The following is a 12,247-nucleotide window of genomic DNA, read 5'->3' on the forward strand; positions in this document are numbered from 1 at the left end:
TATCTTTGGTCTTGGGGACAGGCTTAGTCTTCTAGTTTCACAAACCCGGTCTGAAACCCGACCCAGCCCGGCACATGATGAAGTTTGAGTGTGATAGTATATATGACCTTAGGCCATTTCAAAAATAATAATAACAAATGCAACACAAAATGCAATGTTAAGATGGGAAACGTCAGAATCGCGTCCGACACAAAACTGGGGAAAATCTAGCTGAACACGGTCTATTTGAGCCCTTGTTCACCGAAGGTTTGCTAGGGCCAGACTCCGACTGGAAGAGGGAAAAAACGGAACAGCCCCAAACCCCGTAACCCTACCCCATATAAAACCCCGAAGCTGAGATAGGGCTTCCCCTCTCCGTCGCCGCCGAAATCTCTCTACTCGTGCTCCCCTCAAGTCCCCGTAGCTAGCCAGTGTTGCTGTTCTCGCGCGGCCTTGGTGGCAGCCATGGAGGAGGTGACGGAGGCGGTGAACAACCTTACCATAGGGGAAGGAGCAGCGGCGACGGCGGGAGCGGAGGGGCACAAGAAGAACCGCATCCAGGTCTCCAACACCAAGAAGCCCCTCTTCTTCTACGTCAACCTCGCCAAGGTAGGGAAACAAGTCCTGTGGACGAGTGGATGAGAGAAGCGTGCCGTTGGTTGGGGATTTCTTCCGGGTTTTAGGGGCACATCTGTTGTGGGGTTAAACTCTAGAGAGGGTTGTCCTCTTTGCGTAGGAGGGGTCCGCCGAGGAGATATCTTTGCGAGTGATTTGATTGGATTTGGGCGTCCTGCTAACATTTACCATGAAATCAACAAGACTAATTTGGTTTGTGACGCTGTTTGTGTGCAGAGGTACATGCAGCTGCACGAAGAGGTGGAGCTCTCGGCCCTCGGCATGGGTAAATCTTCACTCGCCGAAGCGTATTTTTGTATCAGTTTAGGCCTCTGTTATGTTACTTTGGCAATGATTTGCCGTATGCATAGGCGCATATAAATGTTTGATGACCTGGTATACTGTGATGGGTATCTTTCTGCTTGTCCATGAGTGGCATTTTATTACTCCTGCTAACTGAGGTTGTTGCAGCTCATTTAATGGGGGGAAAAGTCTACATTCATGTCACATAGTTCTTGCTTGCCTACAATTTATGTTCTTCCTTCATCTCAGTCTGAGCCCTTTAGCTTTATACCGCACTTTATGTTACTTTTACTAATAAGAATTTGAAGTTGGATCTCTCACCTGGTTGTGGGAAGAATTACACTTGCCTATTCTGTTCATAAAGGCTGTGGAAAAGTAAATTATACTATTCTGGGAAGTTCTCAAAAGACCAGTCTCAAGAATAAAGTACTACTCCCTCCGTTCTAAATTACTCGTCGCAGAAATGGATGTATCTAGAACTAAAATACATCTAGATACATTCATACCTGCGACAAGTAATTCGGAACGGAGGGAGTACCATGCAAAGAACTGACAATTGATACTCCCTCTGTCTCTATTTACATGTCGCTCATGTATTTCTAGGTTCAACTTTGACCTTTGGTTTGACTAACAAAACTTGGGCTATGTGTCATTAAATTTATACCATTCCATTCGTATTAAAAATTTCAAGCGGTGTAATTTTTGTGACAGACGACAAACATATTATTTGTCAAAATGATGGTCAAATTTTGATCATGAGAAATGATGACCTCATGTAAATGGAGGTGGAGGGAGTACTAAAAACAGAGTGAGCTGAGCCTTCATCCACTGGGTTACAGAGTACTAAAAACAGTTTTCATTGCTCGTTGATAATCAAATTAATATTGCTTGTATGCGCAAGTTTGTGCTGATGTAATAATATGTCCTGCCAACAGTCATCTAGCTCTGGACATGTAATACTCATATTAAATCAGAAACTGCTGATGACATTGTTGTCCAAAAGTTATTTTCTGCATCATAGCGTTCTGCTGTCAGTTGTAGCTGAAGTCTAGTAGCCAGCTTTTGCACCTGTGTGTTGCTATTTAAGCCTTGGGTTACAGTGGTTTTAGGCACCTTAATATGATATTAATTTTGGTTAGACTATTTGTAAGGTTAAATTTACATGGATGTGTCATATACTCATGATAATAATGCTTCAACACTTGTGTATGGATGCTTGGTTTATTTTCTTTGTTGGTCAGCATGACCCTTTGTTACTGTCGGACCTCTGTTATTTATCTACATTCCTTTTTTTGTCGTGATGAAACTATTTTTAACTTTGTCCTTTCAGCTATTGCAACTGTGGTGACTGTTGCGGAAATTCTAAAAAATAACGGCCTTGCTGTTGAGAAGAGTGAGTCTTGTTTCTCATTATTCTGCTCGATTATGTCTTCTTTTCAGTCTCTTAACTTGGTCGAAATTACTTGCAGAAATAATGACATCTACTGTTGATGTCAAAGATGATACAAGGAACCGCCCTATCCAGAAGGCCAAGGTTAGTGTTCTTCGGATGACAGACGGACAGTACTTACCAAGATTTATCCACATGACTGTTTTTCCTTACTCTCATAACCTGTACTGGGCAGATCGAAATATTGATTGGCAAGACGGAGAAATTCGATGAACTGATGGCTGCCGCTGCAGAGGAGAGGGAGGCAGCGGGCGCTGAGGAAGAGCAAAGCTGAACACTTGGAAGGTTCCTGTTGTAGCTTAATTTTACTGTTCTTCTGCCCTTTGCTGTGTTTTAGTTTGTTGTGTCGACAAGAGACAAGTGCTTGCATAATCAAGTAAGGGCGCAGCTTATTTTAGTGCGCTTTTTGTTGATTTGTTAGGGTTACATGGCAACTTGTGATAATGGGATTATGAGTCTGATACGCTCTTGATTTGTCCTCGCGTGCATTTTTGGTTGGCTGTTTCTCCTATTACGCCTGTGGTGTGCCATACCCGTTCAGAGTCACGCGAGGTATATTTACCAAGGATTGAATTTCAAGATATAAATCAACTAAAAAGATCTCTTAGTATAACACACGTTGTGGATGCAGCTTAGATCATTATTGGATCAACAAAGTCCACTTTTGGACCCTGAATTTTGCCCCAAGTTCATTTCTGGTCCTTCAGTTTTTCGAACTGTCGCAGTTCACGTTTGGACTCCCCAGGATTTTGGCTAATATAGAGCGTCAATGTGAGCTGTTATTTTTTTCAGGGTCTATGTCAGCTGGTTTTATTGATGTAGTTGCCACAGACAAGAGTATGCGCCGTCCGACGATGATGCTGAGCAGTCGAAGCTGTCTGAGCCGTTGCAATTGCAGCATCCCCTTGACGTGGCTGCCTTGTCTTCTTTCGTTCGCACGATGCCTACTCCTTTGCTCCCCTGATGCCCTTGTTTTGTTGCGGCGCTGCTGGGTTTTCCTCGTGTCGGTGGATGGTCAAGGGGGCCGCCGTTGCAAGAAAAAGGGTTTTCCCCCGCTTTGTATTCCAAAGCAACCAACCGATACATCAAAGGATAGGTGCTGGGGCGAAAACAGCACAATCACACTAAAAGAAACGAAAGAGAAATAACAAGAGAAAAGAATGCCGACAACGACGGATCGACGGAAACGAAGAAGCTTCACGATCACTGCGCCCACCGAAGATCTCCCACGAAGCTCCAAGGCTCCGAAGCACCGGTACCAATCAACACCTTCAAGAAGGACCGCGACGAAGACGACGCTGCTGCCAAGGGTTTCCCCCGATACACGACTAGGCGAGAGGAAGGGTCGCCCCCGACACCCTTCAGGAAGGTCCGGCGGCACCCATCAGCGTCGCCGCGTCGGTGTCGGACAGGCCGACAGGGGTTTCCCCCGATCCCAACCTTCACCTCGGGTGCTCCAGAGCCTGCCACCAAACCGACCACCATCTTGCGCCACCATGGTCAAGAAGCCTCCATGCCGTCTCACCACGGTACCACGAGATGAGGTCTGCACAACAAGGGATAGGAGCCGGGACTAGGGGCCGCAGCACCGTTGGCACGCGCAAGGGCACAACCTCCACCATCAACGACAGTAGCCGACCGGACACACTAGCAGGAGCCTACCAGACCCGTGTGCCTATAGGCCCTGCCGGGAACTCCATTCCCGAAAAGCTCCCGCCATCGCGCTGCAGCAGGCACGCCATCGGCATCGCCGCCCCCCATCCGAGCCGCTCCTCCTCCTCACCACACATACGACAACGAAGCCACACCAGGGACCGGCCCGCTAGGACCCAGATGGAGCCGGGAGGGCCCAGATCTGGGCCGAGGACACGCCGCCGGCCACCGCGCCTACCGCCGGCGACCGCTGCCGGGTCGCCGGGCCGCCGCCCAGCCGAGCATCACTGCCACCGTCACCAGCCCCGGGAGGGAGACGAACGCGCGGGTACAGAAGGGCCCGCCGCCGCCGCCAGCAACCGGGCCAGCGCCGGGGCACCCGCCGGCGGCGGCGGGGGAGAGCTCACGGGGGGGGGGGGGGAGGGCGAGGGAAGAGGAGGGCGCGCCGCCCCGGCCACCTCCTGAGGAGGTGGCGCAGGGGCGGGAACGAGATGGGGAGGGGGAAGAGGGGGGCGGGGAGGGCCGGGGCGCGCGAGCCGGCGGCCGCCGGCGGTGGTGGCGGAACCCTAGTGAGAGGGAGCGGACGGGAGCGGCTCTCGTCGACCGGGGCCGCCGTTGTCAAGCTGAGCTTGTCCATCATTGACGACGCCGCTGGGGCGAGAAACTAGCGGTTCAGAAGAAATCGAGCAGCGGCAACATGTCCTGTTTTACTTCATTATTATCTTTACACTAGTAGAACGCCCGTGCGTTGCCACGAGCTTTTGAGAAAAAAAAAGATACTACTCACTGAGCTAGGATTACCGAGAACAATGCCACATCTTTTTCTTCAACAATCAGCTAACACACATCATAGTATCAAACACAATAATCTTATAGAGCACCTATAGCCCGTCCCCTCAAATCTACGGACACGCCCTGTCGTTGACCGAATATGAGAGAAGAAAAAAGGTGACCCAACCAGACCCCTTATATCATCACCATAAGTCCGGGTTGTCTGCAAACTATCATATTAACACCCAACATAGGAAGGATATGAAGCTCGCAACACCTAGTCAATCCGCCAGGTAGGACGCCCGTGCGTTGCTATGGGTAGAAGACGAAAAATGCCACAAACACGTTACAACAAGCACTAAAGTTTCTCTTCCTGCATCCTACCTTTTCACCACTGTGATTCCCAAACATTTGTCCAAATCAAAATGGGCATAGAACATAAGTACAAATGTTTGGAAGCTAAAAGTATACTGCATAATTTTTCACTTATAACACCTTTCTCCCTATTTTTAACAGTGACTCACTACTGCAGCATAAACTAATTCATTCTTGAAATATTCAGAAGAAAACATATTGACCAAGCAAAAATCACTTTACTTTAGCACAAGAACCTTGTGACAACTATAGAAAAAAGATTGAGATGGTTACTCTCATAGAAGACACCTTCGAATATAATTTTAGGAAATAACTTTGTACAATATTGGCCTAGACCGAAAGAAAAAAGCTCATACATGCAGTATCATGAAGGAAACGATTCCTCGTTATCTCAGTTCCAAATGGAAACTGGTATCAATTCACTAAGATTTAAATGAATGAGAACCGTTAAATCCATGTCTATCTCCATTTTTAGCGAGTTCAACAGCGGGCTCACGGGTATCTACACAGCAGAAATATAGAATATGAGTTTCGGTTCACTTTATGTGACAATTATAGAAAAGGAACAACCAGAAGAAAAAACAAACAAACATGAGAAAGCACATGCAAGCAAATAAGCCTTTATTTTTTCTGATGAACATATGAAACATCATAGTAACTAAACACAGTAACAAACCCATTCGAAGGTAAACATATTAGTGCCCATAGTGCATAGTTATTTGATCCATATTTGTTGTCACGGGCGACAAGTACATAAAAATTGATGAATGGTCAAAGGGTATTTGGTCAAAGGATAGTTAGTTCTACTTCACAAATTGCGACCATGATACATTACAAGTTTCATAGATTTTTGGTTTAAAGAATGTTCAGCTAAGAAGAAAATGAATAAAATATCAACATCTTAATCTCTACTATTAAAGCGCAGTTGGTACATTAAATGGTACCCACGTATCCACCACTCGCATGACCTCCCCACATCATCGTTTTTTTCAACCAAACCCATTTCCCGATGCAAGGAAAAAAGCCCTAGAAAACCGACCATTCTTTTCCTTCTCCCTGGTACGACCCCCACGCGCACGATTGCTCCTACGGCGCCGATTTTGACCATGCCTCCCATGTGATGTTGCCTTGTCCCGCTCCCTCTGCCATCCAGACGCACTCCCTTGCCGCCTCTCCGCTTCAAGGTGTGTGCTCTGAAACCGTCGCCTCCTTTCTTCAGCCCGTGGCATCTATTCTCCACTAGATCATCTCAATTTTTCGTCCTTCACTGAGTCCGGCGGCGACAACCAAAGAACCAAGTCCCCATCCATTTTGTGAGGGCATGCAATTAAAGAAGGGGATGTGTGGCCCATGAGGTTGCTGCCATCAGCCGCTGCTGAAATCTAATGAAAAAGTGCCTACGGTACAGTTCATTTCCACTCTCAGTTGATAGAAATAATCAAATTTCAAGCATACAAATTCAAAATGAAAAAGTCTATTATGAGCACCAGAAAGATAGAAATGATCCGTTTATTTCAATGCATACTACTACACCTTGGTGCTTAAAGACAAAACTTAGTTGCAAACAGTGCATTACCTAGGAACAACATTTGGTGTACTGAGCATAACAATTCAAAATTAATCTATGGCTATGAAGTGCCTAAATCTGAGATTGCAACATGAAAGCAAGCACTCAGCAAGTACTGATCAAATTGACAAATTATATGGTTCATTCGTCCATAGTGAACACAAAATTAAAAGAGCTGACAGAACTCATGGTGGCACATTCTATAGAAGCATCATTCTTCTGTAAGTATAGTGTTCTCAAGAAAGCATGGTGTAGCCAAGAGATCAAGGCGTTATACAAGCATTATTTCATAGCACAATCTAGGGGAAAAAATCCTTCGTTCTGGAAGAACAACAACCCAAGATGTACCGACGACAAGATCCACAGTTGCTTTGCATTACTCCAAATCAAGAGTTGCGATAGCAACCTGTTAATCTGACATACCTTTAGATAGAAGCTCAACGACATTTTCCTTCTGAACCCATATTGAGAAAAATAAGCCAGATTTGAATTTTAATATCTTTGCCAGCATTTATTTTCAACTGCGCAAGCAAAATAAAACATGAATTTCACACCGCAGAAACTACTAAATATGAAATTACAGAATTTTAGCATTTGAATATGAGAGAACTGTAAAGCATTGTACATGATAGTAATCGTGTTTCAGAGAACTTTGTCAGTGGTAGTGACATGCCGCCGACACCAAATGCCGTTTATAATGTACTCCATAATGATCTTTTTTTTAGTTTATCCATAATGATCTACAACCATTCCTTGAGCTTCACATGGTACCTGGTCCTGATACCAACATCAAACAATGCAGAGTATTGCTATGTTTTAAAGTGTGCTTGTCTTAGCAAGGTGTGCCTTGGTTTTCGATTGCACCATGGTAAACCTCCCACTCTCTATATCTCTCTCTAAACATCTCCGCCTCCATCATCGCCCCCGCTCCCCTCACTATATCTCTATGCACTGCCACTCCCCTGCTACCCAGTGTTGGTCCCCGTTAAACTGTTTAACCATTCGTGAATTAAACACTATGCCTTGAAAAAGACTTTCCCTTTATAATGAAACATGCCTACTTCTTTTCCTAAATATCATTCATCAATTTAAATTTGTGAGGTTTCTCTACTACTTAAATAGTGCATTGTATCAACATAAACTTCAAGTGAGTACAATAATTAAGTGAGGTAGCTACATGCTTGTATTTCACCTAAAAATGATTAAAAGAAGTACTATTTCGCTCTAAGGTGGCATACAAACAACAATAACTCAGTGGACTTTCTGTACAATTTAGAAGAAAGCGCCTAGTATATCACCCCACTCGACCCTGCTTGTGGAAAGAGAAACCAGATGTGTCAATATGATGTTGGACTGTCACTACTTGTAAAACTGAGTTTTCTTCTCTCTAGTAATTTCTTCCTGGAAAGATGATAAAGTACTCATGTCTGTTAAAATACAAACATGTGGATCAATAGATAATAAAGTGACAACGAAAGTTATACGAAACTCGCAAAAGAGATGTTAACCTCAGAACCTTTACTGGATGGTTGGTGCACGGGGCAGCACAACAGAACTGGGAAGTGAGCTGGGAGCGGACGGACGATCTGGCTCTTCATTGCGTCGTGCTACAGTCCTCTCGTCCAAATCATCCGACAACGCTCATGTCCTCATCAGTCATCTCGTCCAAATCATCCTACAACGCTCATGTAAAATGTTTTCATAAATAAACACATGTTCTTGCAGGACAAGAGATTTAATTGATAGCTAACAAAAGTACCCAATGCTTGCAATTAGCCTGGTGTAGCAGGTCCAGCTCCTCATTGATGGCCATCAAGATGCGCTTTGTGTTGGTATATGGTCTCCTCCAGCCTCTCCAACCTCTGTATCACGATGCACCGTTGTTCAGTTCACAGTAAACGAATTTGTTTAGGTTAGCACCAGTGGAAAACATACGTTGGTGTGTGGCCAAGCATGGATGGAGTTACCGTACATACCTTTCATAATGTTCTTCTGTAGCTCAATGTTCGCCGTGCATCTTATGTCCACCACCACACACCTGTCCTCGTTCGGTCCAAGCAGGTCATTTTGCTAGGTTCAGAAGGAGTGAAAACAAGATATGGCTTAATTGCTAGGTTCAGAAGGAATAACAAGAAGTTGCATTGAGTTTCCAGTAAAAGGCACCTTAATTGCACGGTGTGGCACAATCTGCCTTTTAGTATTTTCCATTTTAAGAAAAGCTTATTTGAAAATAACAAGAAGTTGCATTGAGTTTTCAGTAAAAGGCACCTTAATTGCACGGTGTGGCACAATTTGCTTTTTAGTATTTTCCATTTTAAGAAAAGCTTATTTGAAAATAACATACATCTGGTACTTAGATGGCACTACTTCACTGCAAGTCTGCAATATACAATATGCACAAAACAGAAATTCCTTGAAATGCTTTGTACACTTACTAATTATGATCAACATCAGCTATGAAGTTCATTGTAAAATGTACTCTTGTTAAATCTGGAACTAAGTTATGTGTATGCATTTAACAGCATAAACTTAAGGGCATAAATTAAGAAAAAGGAAAAAAAATAAAATTTAACCACCTTGGCTGATCCATAATAACATATACATAGCAGTTGCCAGCCAACTCTTGTTGATCCTACTTACCACATGAACTTGTTCACAGTTGAGTAAGCGTACTGAATTTAATAATATCAAGTAATGTGGTATAGGGAAAGGGGAAGCTTAGAGCCTGAATAATGACTGACAAAAATAGAGATATCTCCAGCTCCTTCATGTTGGCGCCCACCCCACTCCAGCTCAGCCTTGACCTCCTCGTAATTGATCTGCCTGCCAAGTTCTCTGCAATCACCTGCAGGAACACATCCACGCAATTTGTACATTCACTTACAACTCAGGCTCACATGGATATTGGTGAGGCAATGAAATAGATGATGCCAATGAAATCAGTTTATCTCCCGGAAATCATCAGGGGCGAACACCTGATTTCGAAATCCCTAGGACCCAAAGAATGAAAACAACAACGCACTCGGACTGGCCGGTGGCGGTGGATCCTGCATCCTCATTAGCATGGCCACGCTCAGATCCTCATCTGCCGAGGAGGCACTTTTATACCGCATCAGCATGAAGCAAAACAGTGGCGCCAGCACGACCACCTCCACCTGACATCAACATATGTACAAACAGATTATGTGAACTGAAGTCTCTGTACTCTGCAAAGTGTGACATAGCTCATAATTCAGATGAATTTAATCCTACAGATATGCATATCACAACAATGAATAATCTTTTCCATGCATCCATGGATAACTCAAGCTTGCCAATATCTGGTTATTGATCAAGACTGAAGGGACAACTCCAATCTACAATAAACCTGATTAGGCTGCTGACATGAATGGAGCAATTTGCAGTGATCTGGTCGCATCACCGGGCCGCCGACGGGCGTCGATAAGGAGTCGGCGCCGTCGGGCCGCCGACGTTGAGATAGAAGACGGAGGTTCTGCTTCAGACTATTGGAGCAGCAAAATTATCCGAATCAATAGAGAAACTGAAGATATTGCAGCAAAATTGTCAAAATTATATTAGCCACTAAAACTCCCAGGTCCAGCAGCAGCAAGATAGCAGAAAGAGATGGGCCGGGAACATAACATAATTTGTTCTTCCAATATGTATTCCGAACTGTTCTAAAAAGTACATAATTAATCCAATGTATTCTGTTTGTGCATCAACATTTGACACGCCCAACTCGCTGTATATATCATTTACCGGATGTTGAAATTATAGTTTGTATCTTTGTTCTGACGCTATACTTGAAATCTTTGTGTTTTCAAGAAATAATCTATTACACTTCTACAAAGGAATGAAAATGTACAATTCTGTTTGCGGACATGCTTCTTCTACTGCTATTTAACGATTGCATTTACTATTATTTTAGAAGATAACACCGACCAAATATCTGAGAATGCATTAGTACGTACATGATAATTAAAATGTAAATAGTCAGACCAAAACATCAAATCAAAGGAGATTATATTCACATAAACTTGACTGAAATTAAATAGGAAAAAGCCATGTAGTACAAGACGACAGCAACAATAGACATGTAGTGCTAGCTTCCAAGGATTCATTTCAGTACAGGAAGAATTAAGGGGGAGTTCTGTTCAAAATAACAATCAAGGAGCGGCCGTTTACATACCTATGGACGCATACAAATGGACAACCAAGGAGCAGCCACATACTGCAAGTGCCATTCACATCCAGACGCATACAGACTGAATACAAACTGAACCAAAGAACCAAACCAAGATGTTTATCCATATGTATGTATGTAACAGATGCTAGTGCCATCCAGATTTGGGGGTAGAGAGAGGGGAAGCTCACCACGTCCACGTTTCAAGTGTCGCGTACAGGAGGAGGCGAATCCACGAGCGTGAGGATGAGCTGGACAACGCCGGATGGGTGGACGGGATTTGGGGACGGGGGTGTCTGAGCTATACCGGTGCGCGTCCTTGGAGGTAGAGGACGAGAAGGAGCACCGGCGTTCGCCGCCGCCATCGTCGACTGGGACAAGGTTGTCGCGCCCGCGCTCATCCCGAATAGCCGCTGCAAGGCGCGCCGCGTCTGCACAACCTACGGGAGGAGGGCCTCCGTGCGGCCCTGTTCCCGGAGCACCATCCAGCAGGTGCCGATGGGGATCCGCAGAGATAGAAGACGAAGCAGCGGCGGCGGTCCTTGATGGAAAAGGGGGAAAGCGGAGGTCGGGATTGACGCACACAGTCCTCCAAACAAGGCAAGGCCGACAGGGTCTCCTCCAATCAGGGCAACGCGACCACGCCCTTGGGGATCCGCGGCGGTGGCAGCGACATCCCTGGGGATTCGCGGCGGCGGCGAGCGGCGTCTCTGGTGATTCACGACGGCGGTGGCGTGCGGCGTCCCTGGGGATTCGCGGCGGCGGCGGCGTGCGGCGTCCCTGGGGATTCGCGGTGGCGGCGGCGGCGTGCGGCGTCCCCGGGGATTCGCGGCGGCGGCGGCGGCGGTGGTGTGCGGCGACCTGGGTAGGGAAGGTGGAGGGGCGTGCGGGGACGAATAAAAACCCGACGAAAAAAACCAACAAAACTGGGAGGTGCGATTGAGGACGAAAATTGACCGGCGGAGACTACCAACTGCTTCATTAGAAGTAGAGATTAACACCAAACCACAGTCCGTCTCACGTACGGTGACGGTTGGTATGTCCGGCGATTATGGAGGCGATATTCTCCCTCCTGATTCCCGCTGTTCGTCCGCCCCGTGCGTTCAGATCTGATCGCCGGTGGTCGCTGGTTGAGCCCTTCCGCCGTCCCGCGGTGAGGCGCCCTGCCCGCCCTGCGAGACCCTGTCCCCCACCATAAGCCTTTCGGGTGTTCCCTAGGGCACACGATCGTAAAACACCTGTCTAGGGTTTCTGTCTCGTGCGCTGTTTCCGTGCGGCCATGGAGAAAGTAGCGGGGCTGATGGAGAAGATGAAGTTGTCGGAGGAGGAGAGGAGAGGAGTGAAGATCCGA

At 46.0% G+C, this 12,247-nt stretch overlaps 2 protein-coding genes across 17 annotated transcripts; one reads left to right on the forward strand and one right to left on the reverse strand.

The window, feature by feature from the left end:
• The first annotated feature begins 281 nt into the window (after positions 1–281).
• On the forward strand, positions 282–2,821 carry LOC125513251 (uncharacterized protein At2g34160-like). The gene is made up of 5 exons (XM_048678319.2): positions 282–588; positions 832–880; positions 2,228–2,290; positions 2,367–2,431; positions 2,523–2,821. The coding sequence occupies exons 1-5, from the start codon at positions 445–447 to the stop codon at positions 2,619–2,621; spliced, it is 420 nt and encodes a 139-aa protein (XP_048534276.1). The 5' UTR covers positions 282–444; the 3' UTR covers positions 2,622–2,821.
• A 2,572-nt stretch (positions 2,822–5,393) lies between these two features.
• LOC125513248 (uncharacterized) lies at positions 5,394–11,811 on the reverse strand. Of its 16 annotated transcripts, none has more exons than XM_087527587.1 (11): positions 11,088–11,806; positions 10,903–10,989; positions 10,081–10,216; positions 9,736–9,868; positions 9,455–9,558; positions 8,690–8,783; positions 8,473–8,575; positions 8,230–8,388; positions 8,012–8,114; positions 7,137–7,234; positions 5,876–6,543 (listed from the first exon to the last, which is right to left on the reverse strand). In XM_087527587.1, exons 2-7 carry the CDS (start codon positions 10,971–10,973, stop codon positions 8,526–8,528), a joined length of 588 nt encoding a protein of 195 aa, XP_087383713.1. In that variant the 5' UTR covers positions 10,974–10,989; positions 11,088–11,806; the 3' UTR covers positions 5,876–6,543; positions 7,137–7,234; positions 8,012–8,114; positions 8,230–8,388; positions 8,473–8,525. The 16 variants fall into 16 exon arrangements, 14 of the variants coding, with proteins under 14 accessions (XP_087383715.1, XP_087383714.1, XP_087383712.1 ...); XM_087527585.1 differs by having other exon boundaries at positions 8,222–8,388; XM_087527589.1 differs by lacking the exons at positions 5,876–6,543; positions 8,012–8,114 and adding an exon at positions 5,394–5,648.
• Positions 11,812–12,247: the final 436 nt, after the last annotated feature.

Source organism: Triticum urartu, chromosome 6A (genome assembly GCF_056163025.1).
Source record: "Triticum urartu cultivar PI428250 chromosome 6A, HENAU_Tu73, whole genome shotgun sequence".
In the NCBI taxonomy this organism is placed as follows: domain Eukaryota; kingdom Viridiplantae; phylum Streptophyta; class Magnoliopsida; order Poales; family Poaceae; genus Triticum; species Triticum urartu.

Excerpts from the sequence above, each read along its gene's own strand:
- LOC125513251 (XM_048678319.2), top strand. The coding sequence starts at position 445 with ATGGAGGAGGTGACGGAGGCGGTGAACAACCTTACCATAGGGGAAGGA. Across the intron at positions 589-831 it reads TCTACGTCAACCTCGCCAAG|AGGTACATGCAGCTGCACGA; the intron begins GTAGGGAAACAA and ends GTTTGTGTGCAG. Across the intron at positions 2,291-2,366 it reads CGGCCTTGCTGTTGAGAAGA|AAATAATGACATCTACTGTT; the intron begins GTGAGTCTTGTT and ends AATTACTTGCAG.
- LOC125513248 (XM_087527589.1), bottom strand. The coding sequence starts at position 10,973 with ATGCGTCTGGATGTGAATGGCACTTGCAGTATGTGGCTGCTCCTTGGT. Across the intron at positions 8,784-9,454 it reads CTGGAGATATCTCTATTTTT|CAAAATGACCTGCTTGGACC; the intron begins GTCAGTCATTAT and ends TTCTGAACCTAG. Across the intron at positions 8,576-8,689 it reads ACAGAAGAACATTATGAAAG|AGGTTGGAGAGGCTGGAGGA; the intron begins GTATGTACGGTA and ends ATCGTGATACAG.